We start from the raw sequence: 17,001 nt of genomic DNA, 5'->3' as shown, positions 1-17,001 counted from the left end.
ACGCTAGAGCATCAGCAGGCTCACACTCAGGCTACATCATCAGCAGGCACACACTCAGGCTACACCATCAGCAGGCTCACCCACGCTAGAGCATCAGCAGGCACACACTCACTTTTTGAATTGAAGCATCCGAGGGTCTACCACTTACCAAGTCTACAACTTCTCCAAGGTCCTACCACAAGAATGCCGCATCCTCCTTTATATACACTCAGGTCTAACTTTTTATAGTGTAGATTTTTGTTTAAATTAAAAATTCTGTGTATGTTGTATGTGAGTGCAGGTGCGGAGGAGGACAGAAAAAAGGTTTTTTTCTAGACTCCCCTGCAGTTGGAGCCTCAGGTGGTTAAGCCACCTAACGTGGGTGGTGGGAACCAAGCTCAGCTCTGATGCAGGGGCAGCAAGCACTCTTACTGCTCAGCCAACTCTCCAGCCCCACAGGGTAGTTTTATGTTACAAAACTGTTCCTTGATGATCTTGCTCCTGGCCTATGAACCCCCAGATTTCCTCATAGCCCCCACTCTCAGTGAAGATGCTTACACAGGTTCTCTGCCTTCTCTGCCATCTTTCTGTCCATTTGGCCACCGAGATTGATGCCTTCAAATCCGTATGACTGAGCCCTGTCTGAGTGCTGTGATGAGACACCCTGGCCAAAGCATCTCCCGTATCACTGTTCATCACTGGAGGAAGTCAGGATAGGGACTCAAGCAGGGTTGGGACCAGGAGGCAGGAGCTGATGCAGAGGCCATGGAGGGGTGCTGCTTACTGGCTTGCTCCCTTCGGCGTGCTCAGCCTGTCTTCTTATAGAACCCAGGACTACTCAGCCCAGAGGTAGCCCCACCAATAATGGGCTGGGCCCTTCCCTATTGATCACCAATTAAGAAAATGCCCTCCATGCTTGCCTACAGGCCATTTTATGGAACATTTTCTCAATTGAGGTTCCTGCCTCTCAGATGACATAAAACTATCCATCTCATATGCCCAACGCCCCACTTTCTCCATGCGTTCACCGTCGTTCCTGCACTTTCTAGATCACCATAACTTATACCTCATAAACATAATTTCTGCAGTTTCTTTCTAGTCAGGTAGAAAATTTAAAAAATGACCATCTCTTTCCACATTGGGCCAAACTTCGCTAAACAACTGTCTATGGAGCCACCCCTACCCTTTCATCTTCCATGACTGCGGTGAGGATTCCTAGACCCCCTCAAAAGTTCAGTGGCCACTTCATGACCCTCCTCTTAGCATTATAGGACTTTATATGGTCACCATTCTCTTTTTAGAATGGAGTACTCCATTTGATCTCCTTGTTTCTCCACATCATCCTTCACTCTTCCTGACAAGAGTTGGCATGTCCCAGAGCTTCTCCACTGGTCTCATCTATATCCTTTCCCTATTACCTATTTCTAATAACCCATGGAGGACCTCACCTTAAAGTGCAGAACCGAACTTGTAATTTTGCTCATTCAGTACCCTGCTGGGATGTTCTCCTTCTTTTGTCCCCACTCTCATTAAAGTCCCCTTTTACTTTCTGGTTCTAATTGATAGCTCCCATCCACTGAAGTCCCAAGGAGAGGCTCTAACTACTTTTCAAGACCGACATAGCCTCCGGTAGGCTGGTGTGTCTGCCCACTTCCTGGCTACTGCCTTCACTATGGTGGTGGTCAGTGTTGCTTACGCAGGAGCTACTTTCCATAGACTGACTGAAAAGGCGAACCAGAGAGAAAGCATTCTGAGCGCTAGCAGTCGTCTCTCTCTGTTCTGACAGTGGACTCGGTATGACCAGCCCCTTCACACTGGAGACTCTTGGGGCTATGGTGGACTGGGACCTTCAAACCTCTAGTCAAAATAAACCTTTCTCTTGTCAGTTGCTTCTGGTCAGGTATTTCATCATAGCAATAAGACAAGGAACTAATCCCAAATTACCAAAGGCTTTGGCACCTGGCACTGCCATGCTCCAACTGGAGTTTTGTATCCCACAGCGAAGCTACCATCTGAGGATGTCAGTTACTTAATCTTTATAAAGCTCCTTCTCCCCGTCCCTCCTCTCGAACATGTCCCGTTTATCTGCAAAATTTCCTTGGCATTTAGACAGTAGCTATTGTCTTCCCTTACTACGTAATCCCTTTTTGTGAGGTTTCATGCCCCTACTCAGTGCTGTGAAGGAGGGAGCTGAAGAGCTGAGCCAAAAAAGTCGATTAAATTCAGAACGGGATTTTCCATAGTCTCACTGTGCTGGGGCACTGAAGTCTGTCAGGAGGAAGAGCCTGAGCGAAAGCCTCAGGATTAGGGGGTGGACAGAGCAGACTCGGCCTTCGAGAGATTTTAAAGTGATCAACTTGCTACTCCTTCTGCCTAGCAAAATCTTTCTGATGGGTGAAAGCTATTTTATAGACTTTACAACTTAAAAAATATGTAGAATGTTTGGATTAAAATAAACACTAGGCATTTCAAGAGACAGATATCTTCTTTACTATTCAAAATCATAATAGGAGGGGCCACAAGAAGATAATTAAGAATTTATATGAAGTTGGGAATTAAATAGAGAATTTGAAGATAAAATGAATTATCTGATGATGATGATGATGATGATGATGATCTGGCAAGCCCATCTTAGATGCAGGATTAGTAAAATTGAAGGACACATTGCAGGATACACAGAATTGAAACAGGAGGAGACGTGTGTGATACAATGGAAAGGCAAAACATTTTAAAGATGGGGTTGGGGGTTGGCGTGAGGGTAGGGATGGGTGGTCTTAAGAGAGTCGAGTACCAGGAAGCAGAGTGTTTAAAGACATAATTGCTGAGAATTTTCCTATCTAATAAATGTTCAGAACACAAACTCCAGAGCTTCTGGAAACCTTGCATTGCAGTTAAACTGCTAAACAAAGAGGAATGCAGAGAAGGAGGCAGGGAAGATACAGTTGGCCTAGCAACAAAGCAAGGAGATGATGATTTTCTTACAATGCTGAAGGAAAACAACTGTCATCTAGAGTTATTCAGAAATAAAGACTGAATATTTTCACTTCCAACAAAACCAAGATCTGTTCCCAGCAACACTAAAAGAGCTAATAAAAAATGACCTCATTCCAGCACTTCGGAGGCTGAGGCAGGAGGACTGTGAGTTCAAGGCTAGCCTGGCTCATGGAGTGAGATGTTGTCAAAACAACTACCATATACCTCAGTTTTAAAGAGGACTAGAAAGATAAATATATGGGTAAATATCAGTTATTGCCTGGATATAAATATTAATCAATTTTGCATATTACTATAATAATACAAAAGGCAGGAAGGTTAAAGGAGTTAGTGATTATTGAAGAAATGAAGAGTGATGGCTAGTGTTGAACTTCAGATTTGACAGAAGTTAGGGAGATGGGCAGCTGGGCTTGTCTATGTTGGATTATCTTGACTGCATTAACTGAGGTGGGAAGTCCTGCCCACTGTTGGTAGCACCATTCTCTAGGCAGGGGATTCTGGACTGTTTAAGAGTGGGGAAAGTAAGCTAAGCACTAGGTGCATTTACTAATTCATTGCTCTCTGCTATCAGTGTGATGTGACTGGCCGTTTTGTCCTTGATTTCCTTGCAACAACGGATCTAGAATCACACCCTTTCTCCACCTAAGTACTTTTGTCAGGGTGTTTTTTAGCATAGTAGCAAGAAAGGAAGCCAAGATAGAAGTTAACAATTTACATGTGATAGTACCAGTATAAAGATGTGTGTTGTAGTTATTAAGATGATAATAACACAAGTACATCTTCAATAAATAATAGAGAAAAATAGAACACAAGTAATTCCTGAAGCTAAAAGGAAACAAAAATGAGAAAAAAAGCAACATAAACAGGCTAAATAAAAGGTAAAGTTGTAGAAACACTTAACTATATCAATTATATTAAATATAAATGGCCAAATATTTTAAGAGACTAATTAAACTAGATAAATTTAAATGTTATAAAAGAACATCTTAAATATAAGGAATAGGAAGGTTGAAAAGTAAAGGGATGGACAATTGTAGCGTGAGAATGCTAATTAAAATATGATTTAGCTATACTAGCATTATTTAAAAAAAAAAAACAAAAACAGGTTCACAGCATTACCAGAGATAAAAAGGGATATTTTATAAGAAAAAGGAATCTTTCTTCTAGGAAGGGACTATAACCGTAAGGTAAAAATGATAGAACTTTGAGAGGTAGATAACTCCACAGCAGAGTGGATTTTAAAAACACACCCCAGCAGGTGATAGACTAGCATACAAAACAAATTACCTAAGAAAGGTACCTGAACAGCACAATGAATCAAGTTGACATAAGTGACACATATTAAATAGCGCATCTAATACCAGAGTACATGTTCTCGTAAACAAGAAACATTTATCAAAGTTGATCATGAGTTCGGTTTTAAAATAAGCTTTAGTACATACTTCAAAAGATGAAAATTACTCAGTGCGTTCTCTGATCACAGGAATCAGTTACAAAAAGGTAAACTGAAAACCTGTTGCATCCACCAGGAAAACCCACAACTCTGGCGGTACTAATTGTTCTTTATACTCAGGGGCAGGACAGAGACAGCTCTGCGATTGGCTGCACGTTAAGTTTCTAGTCCCAGCCCTTCAGTAGGCAATCCTATAGTGTGGCTTTCCGTGCGCATGTGCCTGGTCAATCGGCTCCCACGCTTACCTTTCACCTGGTGAGAATCTTCCTTCTGCTTCAGTGGAAAGAAATCAAAAGAGTAATCTAACTAATGCCCCTGTGTGGCTTAGTATCACCCAGTGGGGGGGGGGATATTCTTTTGGCTTTGGCTGGTGTCCCCGCCTGTGGGCAGTGGAGCCCGCTGACTTTGATGACTCACGGGATGAGTGTGGGAACAGTTGTTACCATTAGCATTTGCATACATAATCTGGGGTAACATGTCTTTGAACACATTCCTTTGGTACCTCCTTCTTCATTTCTATATTCATAGTTTTGCACCGAAACCCATCTATACAGTTGCCTATATCCCCACCACATACTCTCTCCCCTGTCATTCTGACTTGAGTCCCCTTCCCCAGGGTGGCCTTGTTTGTTGTCATCCTAGCGGTTGTAACTAAGGTGGTCTACACTGTGGTAAGATGAAATCCAGGGGCCAGTTCTCAAGATGGCCTACCACTGAGAGCACCTCTTGGGACTATCTCTCACTCAGCCCACTTCTCTTCAGACGCCTTTCTTGGCTGTCGTCTCTCTGCTTCTTGATCCTTAGCTGTGAGACAGCCTCGGGCCTCCATTCTTTCCCTCTTGTTTATCTGTATACCCTGGGGCATCTCAGCCAGTTTTCTAGATTTAATCAGGCCTGAGGGTGATGACACTCAAGCAGACAGCTCCAGCCTCCTCTATCCTTTGATTTCAGACCCGTTTACTTGACGTGTCTACCTAAATGCCTGACAGCATTTCAAATTGAATCTCCTTTCTATCTGTGCTATGTCCTACGCTCAGCCTTGAAATGAGCATCTTTAATCCTCGCATCCTTGATTTCATTTGTGATCAAATTATCCTCTGCCTCTCCCTTACAAGAATACTTGTGACTACAGTCTGGGTCCATGTGGATCTTCTAGGACCTTCTGACTTGAAAAATCCTTAGCCATACCTACACTGTCCCTTTTGCTACATAAGGTAACATTCAGTTTTCTGGCATAGAATGTCTTTGGGGCCATATATTTTTTTAAAGACTTATTATTATATCTAAGTACACTGTAGCTGTCTTTAGACGCACCAGAAGAGGGCATCAGACCTCATTAAGGATGGTTGTGAGCCACCATGTGGTTGCTGGGATTTAATTTAACCTGTCACTGATTATAGACGATATAACCATTCTACGCTCAAGCTAACCAAGAAGTGAACCATGAGCTTCCTTTCTTTTCCTCTCAAATCTTACATTCAACCTGCCAGAAAGAGATTTAGGAGGGCTGGAGGGCTGGCTCAGTGGTTAAGAGCACCTGCTGCATTTCCCAAAGACTGAAGCGAGGTTCCTAGTACCTGTCTCAGGTGGCTCACGATTGCCTGTAAGTCCAGCTGCCTGGAATCTGATGCTCATGTGCACATACGTGACTGAAAGTAAACGAATCCGCTAATTTCTCATCATGGTCCTCTGAAGCTACCCCCATCTTGTGCCTGAGACAAGCTACCATCTCCCTGCTCTATCTTCCTTGCGATTTGTAAGGCAGCAGCTGTGTTAATTGGTGCTCAGAAATCTGCTGGGGGCTTTCTCTTTCACCTTGAATTTATTCTACAGCCTCACTGGCCTCCAAGGCTCTCTGGGGGCCAGCTCCTGTTTATCCCTAAGATCACTGCCTCCACCTCTTCCCCTCATCACTAGAACCCTCGGTGTCTTAGGAGGCATTCAGATCTCAGCTTCTGTTCAGTTCCAGAGGGAGAGTCAATTTCAAGCAGTCTTAGAGCTCCTTGGGCACATTAACCCTGGCTTTCCACAGCTCTCGCTCCTTATAGTGCCTGGAAACTCTGCATTGTGTTCTGCCTCCCCAACTAGAGTCTGTGCTGGGGTCTCCAGTGCATTCATTCATGGCTGGTTTTTGAACATGTATAATGTGCTGGGCACATGGTAATATATATCTGATAGGCAGCTGCACAGAAGTCTTTATTTTGGCTAAGCTCTTCTTATAGGGGTTGGGGAGTGTGCACAAAGCAGTCGTTGCCCTAGGATTTCAAGTCTTTCCCACTTCTTCCAAGAGCTATTACCTGTAAGACCTTCTGGGCTTGAACGTCGACCACGAGGACTCTGTTCAGTGCTGGCTGGGCCACGTAGATGTACCGGTTCCTGACGTTGACTGCAGAGGCCCATTGGCATGGTTGGGTAGCATCTCCTTCCACATGAGGACAGATGTCTTCCTGTAAGGAGACAGTCAGCTACATTGTTTGAGTAGCTACCCTACTCAAACATCCCTGGGCTCTCTAGCCATTGACCCTCTTGGATCCCCTTTTTTTCTTGTCTCAAACTCCTTGGGATTCGTACATACAATAGCATGCAGGCCCTGGCACACCTCGAATTTCTCACTTGACCTTTGTCTTCCTCACCAAGGTCAACACTCTGTCACCGTGTTCTCAGACTGTAGATCTCTCTGTGTGGAACAGCCCTGGGCTCATTCCTGGATTTCTTCTCAAAAGTCTATTTCCTTGTTGACCTCACTGAAACCTACGGCTTTAGGTACCATCTGCATACTTGCTACTCCCAAATTCCTATGTGTTCATATGTGTGCAAATTTGCACATGCCTGTGGAGGCCATATCATTCCCCCAGTGCTGTCTGCCTTATTATTTTTCTATTACTATTTTTGAGTCAGGGCTTTTTCAGTGGCCTAGAGTTCACCATGTAGGTTAGGGATAGCTGGCCAATGAACACCACAGTTTGCCTGCCTCTGTCCCCCTAGGTTGGAATTATAAACATATGCTTAAAAAAAAAAAGATTTGCTTGCATGTTTATATGTATACCACATGTGTGCCTGATACCCTCTGGAGGCAGGTAGAGGGCATCTGTTCACCTGGAACTAGAGTTTCTGATGGTGTGAACCACCATGTGGGTGTTGGGAACTGAACCTGGGTTTTCCTGCAAGAGCAGCATGTGCTCTTAATCACTGAGCCATCTCCAGCCATGCCCCCTTTTAATGTGGGCTCAAGGATCTCTAACTCAAGCCCTCATGCTTGCAAGGACAGCACGCTGCCAAGCGTCTAGCTGTAGTTAAGTTCCTTGTGTGCACTCCACTCTTAGAGGCTGTCTCTTGCACCTTAAACTTGTATATCCAAAATCAACTTTTAGTTCTTTTTCTCCAATCTCCCTCATGCTATACAAAAATAGGCGCTCACTGCTTTCCTCCTCCCACCATGGTCCTTTTTATTTTATGTTTTTAAAGATAGGAACATTGTTTTCTGTGTCTTCTGTGATGCATATTCTCTTGGATTTCCTCGTTACCCTGTCCTAAGTCTGGTTTCTCTTAGTCAGCCCACCCCTGAGTGGTTAACGGCTCAGGCCTCTGTTGGATGTCTGTCCACTGCAGTCAGTAACCACGCCCCTGTCCATTCCGCAGCTTTTGACAACACCCACAACCAGATGGTGCCCAGGTCTCTGTCTTCAGCTCCACATTTGGTTCTTTCAGAGGTGCCTCAAACTCGATCCTCCAGGACAGGCCACGTGCTCCGCCTCCCATGGCTGGACCCTTTCTCTCTATTGCCTTTGCTACTCGGCATCACAAGACGCTATGAAGTCCTGGCGAGCAGGACCATGACCCCATGCCTAACAGGGTGCAACTGTTCTGGGACAGCAGCCTGAGGGAACCTCAGAGAACAGAGTTGGAACCCAGGGGGATGGGAGGGTGCCCTGAACCGTCCCCAAGTGTTATCTCCCCCGCTGACCCCTCCTGTCACTTGATATTTGGCTTTATGTGTCATTTGTAGCAGTACTTCTGTAACTCTGGGCATTCCTTCATGTGTGTCCATGCCTAAGGGTCACAAGAGCACCCATCTTAGGGACTGCCTGTTCACCTTACAGTCTCTATTATTTGGCTATGAAGTTCTAGAGGCCAGGAATCCAGTGTCCCCTGGTGTAGCAGGAATGGAGAGGCCACCTCTATGTAAATGCCAGGGGCCGAATAGCTCCTGCAGGAGGACCTAATTGAGGACTGCCTGGGAGACTAAGGATTGCTGGCACAGACAATGCCAGCCAATCGGGAACTGCTGTTTAGAGGAGATGCTTTCTTGGGTGCGGGTAGAGGGTATTGAAGGAGCTTGCAGCAGCGTTCAGATGGGGCTTGCTTTGGTGTTTCTCACCTGCTCCTGTTGTCTGTCATTGACTCCACCTCACCTCCAACCCCCAAGGGCAGGTAGCGTTGAGTAGTCTAGGGCACAGGCAGCACCCTGGCCCTCACAGCTGCTGGATGGAGAGCTAGAATTCTCTGCCTCATGCTCCTTCCTTAGCCTAGAGCCACACCCTCATGTGAACAGAACTGAAGGAACCCAGACTTACACACACACACACACACACACACACACACACACACACACACACGTGGAACATGACCTGTGGATTTGGAACCATGCACGACAGAGAAGCTGCCTCAGCCACAGAAACTCACATAACTCATGAAGATCTTCTCTGTAGGTTTCAAGCGTCTCTGGACCTCACAGTCCACAGGGTGGATGACAGCGATGCCATCGTCGGCGAAGACATAGAACATGTTTCCCACGCTGAGGCCTGGGAGGGGCGAACACAGCATAGTCATGAGCTTCTTGTGTGGTGGGGCCACACAAGGCACAGCAGCATAGCGGAGGTGTAATGTACTTTCCTAGTGGGGAGGGGTAGACAGTCAGTTCCCAAGGTCTGGAACCAACATAACCTATCACCAGCTCTGCAGTACCCTCTATCTCCCGCTCAGGCAAACGGGTTCCTGTTGCTGGAATCCAGTCCCTCAAAGACGCCTGGGCTGGAGGGAGCACATAGCATTGCTCTCAATGGCCAGCCCTAGTTATCCCTTGGAGAATCATATGGGGCTACTATATATATGCATATGCCTCAGTGCAGCACCCCCCAGCAATCTCAGTGTCTGAGGCGCCATGCCAAAACATCTCTGTCATGAATGATCCACCTTACAAACCTTGGGTTGAAACAGCCACTCTGGGCAAAGCCTCCCTGGGCTGCTTTGAAAGCCAATCACCAGAAAAGCCGACACACGACTGACATCTTAATGGAGCCCTCACAGGGTTTGTAGATGCAACTCCGTTTCCAGCTGAGTGCAGCACGGAAAGTGAGAGCCAAGACTCAGTCAACACAGCCAACCTCACGGGGGACACAGCCTCTGGTCTGCCCTCTAGAAGGCTCTGTTGAAATCTAGCTTCTACTACCCCGGGCTCCAAAGGGCTCCCAGCTTCCTCTGCTGCCGCCATCTGGTCTCATCTCTCTCCTATTAAGATTTGAGAGTGCCCTGGGGCCTGTGGTCCCTTCCTCTTGCCTTCTGTGTTCCCCAGCCTCTCCAGGACCTGAATATCAGCAGAGAAGGGCAAAGCATTTACTGCTGAGGTGAGATGGGGTTTGTTCGGTGTTTCATCATTTACTCTGAAAGCAGCACCCACCAGTCCTGTAGTCTAAGGTGGCTTCAGTGTGCCTTTGGCCCCTACAGTACACAGCAGCCCCAGTAGACTTGTCTTCCCTCAGGAGTCTCTGCTCTATAAACATGAGTCCCTCTGCAGTACCCTAACAGCATGCCTAGCAGCCTACCACTGCTTAAAACACACAGAAGACGAGCTTTGCAGTCAAGGCACCCAAGCTGGGGGACAGAGAATGCACTAAGGGTTACAGCCAACAACCTTGCTGTGGGCCTCGGTCCCTCACGTGTACTGTCTGAGTCAGGCTTAGTGCTCAAAGCTCAGGAGACTAAGCCGGGTCTGTGCATGAGTTTGACTGTGGGTCCCCTCTCCCTTTGGTGCATAGGCTCTGCAAAGCTGGTGGCTCAGGGAAGTGAGAACACACGTAGCCACAGGCATGACACAGGACAGCCATATTCGGTACCTTCTTCCCGCCACAAGATGTTTGCCACTGTGGCAGCCACGAATCAGGAGAGCAGCAACATGATACCCAGGAGAGAAAGAGAAAAGGACACTGTCAAACCTTTACGGCTGAGATTCATTCCACTAAGGAACATTCTAGAATCCACTTGTCGCTTGATGGATCTGGATCCCTCATTGGCCCAGCAACAATGCCAGTCCACAGTGCAGGACCCACGTGGATACTGCAGATCTCAGAATGCTTTTTCTTTCTAAATGAACCCTTGAAACGGAGTCCTAGGATTCCAGCAGCCTCCCCGATTCTGAGGGCAATGATGAATGAGCAGCCTCTCTCTCCGATTTCCTGTCTTCCAGGAAGGCTGACTTTTTAGTTAAGACTCTCCAAGGAAGAACATTCTCTCATTCAATGATCAAAGCTTGGAGTCTGACAGAGGGGGAGGGACTGACCAGCACCTATGCTATGACCGCTACCTGCAGGACTACCTGGGGAGGCAGTGGTTACCAGGGAGAGGATGCTTAGCCCATGAGGTGGGTGATGATTCCCAGAGGAGAGGCCACTCTACTCCCAGTTGTATTTTCATTTGGTAGCTCCCCATACACAGAGAGTACTAAACTCCATTCATGCTTTTTTCCACATATACACATATACCATGAATACCAAAGAATACTTATAATACACTGTGATGAAAAAGTTATTTAAGGGGCTGGATAAATGTCCTACTAGCTAACAGCATATGCTGTTCCTCCAGAGGATCAGAGTTCAGTTCCCAGCATCCCACAACAGGCAGCTCATAACCACCTGCAACTCCAGCTTCAAGCGATCTGATCCCCTCCTTCTGGCCTGTGTGTGAGCCAGCACACACAGGTACACATGAATAAAAAAAAAATCTTAGTTATTTAAGACTTGCAAAAGGTTCATTTCTGGAATTTCAGATCAGAGGAAGTATAACTACATCGAGGGGATTGCTGTCTGCCCCTGCAAGCTTCTAGGCTACGTGGCGCATGTGGTGGCACAAAGGCTTTTGTGACTGAGTTTCCAGTCATACATCACGTAGGAGGCAGGAGCAGAGCTGGGGTATTTGGGTTTCCTTGTAGTCCTGGCCTCTGGGTCCTGATCCTATCGTCTATATTCCCAGAGCTTTGTAGATTGCTTGAGAAGGTCACCATCTGTACCTGGCTCTGTGTACAGAGGAAATAGATTTACCCCAGCCTTTAGAGGCTCCCAGTTGGTGACTGTGGCCCTGGAGAGTTAGTGCATTCCCCTTGTCCCCATAACACTGCCGTACAGCTCAGTGAGGACCTCGGAGGCAATGGGGCACTCACGTGTCCATGCATTCCCCTCGTCCCCCTAACACTGCCGTACAGCTCAGTGAGGACCTCGGAGGCAATGGGGCGCTCACGTGTCCTTGCATTCCCCTTGTCCCCCTAACACTGCCGTACAGCTCAGTGAGGACCTCGGAGGCAATGGGGCACTCACGTGTCTTCCTAGCAGAGTCCTCAATGAAGAGTGATGAGATATCTTCATCCACACCCACTTCATTCTTGGCAATGCAGGTATACGCCCCGGTGTCTTCATAGCGAACACTGCCGATGTGGAGCTCGCTTCCATTGGCTGTAGAGGGGAGTGTGCACAGGGTGGCACTCTCAGGGGGAAACACCCTTTCACCTGCCCTCCCCACCATCCTCTCAGGATCTCTGAAGAGCCTTGAGCTAAAAACATAGTCATTGGGTGGGTGTGGCTGAAGGAAGCCAACATTCTTGGGACTGGACCCAGGATCGGGTAGCACTGCTGAAATAGAGGGTGACCTGGAATCTGGCCAATGGCCTCTCAGATGCCCATGAGACCTATGTATGCCAGTCAACAGGGGATCCCCGTTTCCTCTGAACATGCCAGACTCGGCCATGATCTCGCCTCTCATTTCCTACATGCAGATCTTACCTAAGAGGGAGAGCTGTTTGGATGTCTGGGTTGAGACATCCATGCCGTTTTTCAGCCAAATGATTCTGGGCAGGGGGATGCCCTCAGCATGGCACCGAAGGCTGGCTGCCACCCCAGGTTCTTGTGCCTGGGTCTCTGGATAGACACGGATGACTGGTGGCACTGTGGGTGAGAATCAGTGTTGGTAAGAACAAATCCACACCTGCTCTTGGGCCTGTAGTCAACCCCTGATACCCTTGATCCAGAGGGAGAACCTGAGAGGCAAAACCAGTTTACAGTGATCATCTTTGACAACCCAAGCGCCGAGGAAAAAGGCTGTAAAACGAATTACTAGTAATAAACACAACCCGTGTCGTACCCTGTAATTCATGGCTTCCACCCTTGTTCTCAATATGATCAGAAAGACATCCAAATACTTAACGCTGTTCAGCTGCAGGATGTAAAGAGCAACCAGCAGCTGGAATTAATCTCCGAATGAGTGAAATTCAGATGTATTACTCCTGTTATCGGAAAGCCATTGGACAGGGCCTTCATTTCTTTCAGGAAATGCTTCTCGAAGCACTTATGGGCACTGACTGGCAGGGCTGCTAATTACATCACAGCTCTGGGGAAGCCCATCGATTTTCCAGTGGGTCATTTTTATTCCTTCACTCCCTAAGCTCTGGAACCTGCATGAAAGAAGGCTGTGTCCTCCTTGGCTGGGGAGCGACTCAGCTCTGACCCCTGGTGGTTGAGTTTCAGCTTGGGTCTATGACCTGACCTACTGGCTCGATGACCACAGGTAGGCAAGACTCTGGCACGTTCCACTGCCCCTTACAAGAGCAGGCCATGGGGAGGGACTCTTGGAGAAGTGGAGATTTTGGAGGGAACCCTCCCTGCTGTCCCTGGAAGTAAAAACACCATCATTTCTCACATTCACGAGGGCTTATGTTTATTAATACATTTTACTCTATATACTGTAAAACAGGATTTGAGAGTGTATGCAAACAAACGAGTTTTAAACAAATCACACTTTTTTTTTTTTTGGTTGGGGGATGGATTTCTCTTGAAGTGGATAACTATGTTTTCTTAGCACTATCTGGAGGTTCCTTTGCTCCTTTGTTTATTACAAGGAGGAGTCTGAATAAGGGAACACTCTGGTGGTCCACGCTTAGTGGACAGAGGACAAAGGAGACGCTCTAGAGTCATTAGGAACAGTAGATTTGCAGTTGCCATAGACACTCCTCCTCCTCTTCTTTTTTTTAAAAAGATGTATTTATTTTATTTCTATGGGTGCACTGTAGCTGTCTTAAGACACACCAGAAGAGGACACCAAATCACATTATAGATGGCTACAAGCCACCATGTGATTGCTGGGAATTGAACTCAGGAACTTTGGAAGAGCGAGCAGTGCTCTTAACCACTGAGCCATCTCTCCAGCCACCATAGACACTCTTCTTAATAACTCAGCTCGAGTCCCAAGGCTTGCCCTGACTGACCTCTGGAAGGGAAGAGGGGAAATACAAACTAGGCACAGGGAATCCCAAGAGCAAGATGTCTCTGTCATCTCTCCCCCTTGGGTCTCTTTGTTCAAAGTTCTGGGCATAGAGTCCCAAGTTATAGCAGCATCAAAGATGATTCTGTTCCAGATCAACCATCAAGGATGGAGGAGGTGAGTGGGACCAGTTGAGATGTGGGCAGGGATTGCTTTTAAGAACACAGATGTAAGCTTTTCTTCCATCCATTTGGTTCATATAGGAAAGGATGAACCTTCCTCACACATTATATTGGACAGAAGGAGAAATGGGGCTCAAGAGGCACAGAATTTGGGTAAGGAGGGTATAGAGGCCCAGAGAACTGAGACTGATGGTTGGTTTGAGGAGGTTCTAGAACAAACCAGGGTTTTAGTTAGGACTACCCGAGACCTGGGCATTAGTGAGCTTGGGCTCTTGCAAAATCTCCACCTATTCAAAGCGGCCTGCCTGACAACCACAGATCAAACCTACAGGAAGTAGAAGAGTCCACAGAGGTAGAAGTGGAATGGAGAACTCACCTGGAAAACCAAGAGAGCGATGAGCAAACCTTTGAGCTGCCTAGTTGTAAGAACAGCAAGTTTGATCAATTGAAAACAGGAGAAAAAGAATACCAAGGGGCTTGAGAATGTGAGAAAGCTGTATTAAGTTATAGGTAATAAAAACAAAGATCTCAATGAAATGGATCATTTAAAAGGAAGCATCGGGCCTGTAGAGCTGTAGAGCTGGCTCAGATATACAAATGAATAACTTGTGACGGTCACTCGGTCCTTGGCTCAGTTACCTTTCTATTGCTGGGATGAAGACCATGACCAAGGTAATGCACAGAACAAAGAAGAGTCTTGGAGGTTCACAGTTCAGAGGTTGGGTCCATGGTCATGGTGGGGAGCAAGGCAGACTTAGAGGAGGAGCTTAGAGCTTACATCTTGCACAGGAGTTGGAAGTAGAGGGGGAGAGAGCTAACTGGTGATGGCGTGGGCTTTTGAAATCTCCAAGCCCACCCCCAGTGACAGACTTCTTCCAACAAGGCCATACTTCCTTATTCTTCCCAAACAGCTACACCAATCTGGACCAAGTAATCAAATACCTGAGCCTAAGGGTGCTGTTTTCACTCAAACCACCACAGTCCTATGCAAGTCAGGATCATAAATACAATTGCTAACATCTAGCTGGCATTCCAAGAACACACTGGGCTAGCCAGATGGCTCCATAGACAAAGTCATTGCTGTACATGTGTGAGGATCTGGGTTCAGAACCCATGTAGAAAGCTGAACTCAGTAGCATGTATCTACAATCCCATCTCTCCTGAGGCAAGATGGGAGGTAGGGTCAGGAGAATGCCCAGACGCTCATAGATGCTCATGGGTGGCATCAGTGGCCTGCCTCAAGCAAGGTGAGCTGTAAAGGACAACCTCGGAGGTTGTCCTCTGACCTTTACACATGTGCCGAGGGATATGTGCACCCATATAACATACGAACATGCAGACACACGTAAAATATAGCAGCAGACTCTAAGTATGTTTCAGTGTCTATTAGGATATGTATAATGACCAAAGTCAAAGGTGGTCAAAAAGAAATCATTTGATTTTCTTACTAGACACCGAAAGAGCCTTTGAAAAAGACCTAAACTCCTTTTCTTGGCGATTGACTATGCAAGGCCCAGTAAATAGGAACAAAATGATATTTTCTTCCTACAATGAAGAGTATGTCCATAAAAAGAAGAATCAACACCATTCCTTTCAGGAAAATGAAAACTGAGAAAGTACAGGAAGCAGTGTTAACTCTGATGCTCCGGGGGGTGTGGTCAAGGAAGGTAAGATAGGAAGGCGTAGACGTTAAAGGATGGTGCCATGTTTATCCCTGTGACCAAACACCCAGCAGAAACAACCGAAGGACTCTCAGCTCACCATGGTGGGGAAGGCCTGGTGATTCGAGGGGCTCTCTCTCTGGTACAACTGAGGCTCTTCATACTGTGACCAACCAGGCAGCAGAGAATGTGGTTGGTTGAAGGGAGTATTGACTTCAGAGCCTTACACATAGTGACCTATTTCCACAACCCAAGCCCCACCTCCTAAGGGCTCTCTAGCCTCCAAAAGAACACCCAAAACTGAGGACCAAATTTTCAAGACACTCATGGGGAACATTTTGAAATTAAAAAGATTTAAATTCATATTCATTTAAATGTCTGTATGTATCTGCTTGTTGGTGTGTGCACTATGTGCACATAGTACCCTCAGACACCAGAAGAGGGTGTCAGGTCCCCTTGGAATTAGAGTTACAGGAGGTTGTGAGCCACCTGCTGTGGGTTCTAGAACCTTGGTCCTTAGGCCAATACTCTTAACTGCTGAGCCATCTCTCCAGTCTCTCAGAGGGACATTCAAGATTGCAACCATATAGTAAGAGAACAGGGACATTTTCCGTAGCTGCACTCCAGGTCACAAGCCAAAAAAGATGGTTAAGATCACATGACCGTACAGAGCTAGTACCAAACATCCAAAGTTAATAGCTTGTTTATAGATCAGAATAGACCAGACGGACAACAGCCTGGACCCAAGTCATGAGAACTGTAAAATCTTAGTGACAGCATAAGAAAGGTAATAATGAGAGGGGAGCCATTGATTAGCAAGATTTTCCATTGTCACAAACAAGATCTGACAAATTAACCCACAGACTCTATCCAATTCCAATTAAAATGGACCCGTTGGGGCTTGACAAGAATAATGCTGAGTTTATCTAGAAAGGAAACAACAATTCAGTGCATGGCCAAGGGAACTGAGAACTGACACGGCTCCCCGTCGTTCTGCTAAACCAAGATATCACGGAGCAACTGTGATACTGAGTGTGGGGGGGGGGAGGGGCTCCTCTCCTCCCAACCTAGCACCTTGATTGATTTTACAAGGCTCTGTCAATTCAATGTCAGGTAGCTGACCTCCGTGAAAGACCACCCGGGTATCAGGCACGATGCACACAGTAGTAAGAGCCTCGGTCCCTTGGGTGGGGGAGCTCTCTGTGTGGGA

At 46.6% G+C, this 17,001-nt stretch overlaps 1 protein-coding gene across 1 annotated transcript in view; it reads right to left on the bottom strand.

Annotated features, from left to right (window-relative positions):
- Fstl4 (follistatin like 4) overlaps nucleotides 1–17,001 on the bottom strand; it is a 424,479-nt gene that overhangs the window by 11,348 nt on the left and 396,130 nt on the right. The window contains exons 9-13 of the mRNA XM_021213419.2: nucleotides 12,475–12,636; nucleotides 12,013–12,147; nucleotides 10,540–10,566; nucleotides 9,110–9,228; nucleotides 6,724–6,873 (exon numbers count right to left, since the gene is read on the bottom strand). Coding sequence (XP_021069078.1) covers nucleotides 6,724–6,873; nucleotides 9,110–9,228; nucleotides 10,540–10,566; nucleotides 12,013–12,147; nucleotides 12,475–12,636 — 593 coding nt within the window. The remainder of the gene's footprint in view (nucleotides 1–6,723; nucleotides 6,874–9,109; nucleotides 9,229–10,539; nucleotides 10,567–12,012; nucleotides 12,148–12,474; nucleotides 12,637–17,001) is intronic.

The sequence above is a fragment of the Mus pahari genome, chromosome 14 (assembly GCF_900095145.1).
Source record: "Mus pahari chromosome 14, PAHARI_EIJ_v1.1, whole genome shotgun sequence".
Classification (NCBI taxonomy): Eukaryota; Metazoa; Chordata; class Mammalia; order Rodentia; family Muridae; genus Mus; species Mus pahari.
Note: the sequence above shows the minus strand (reverse complement) of the source record. Positions and strands in the feature narration are given on the sequence as shown.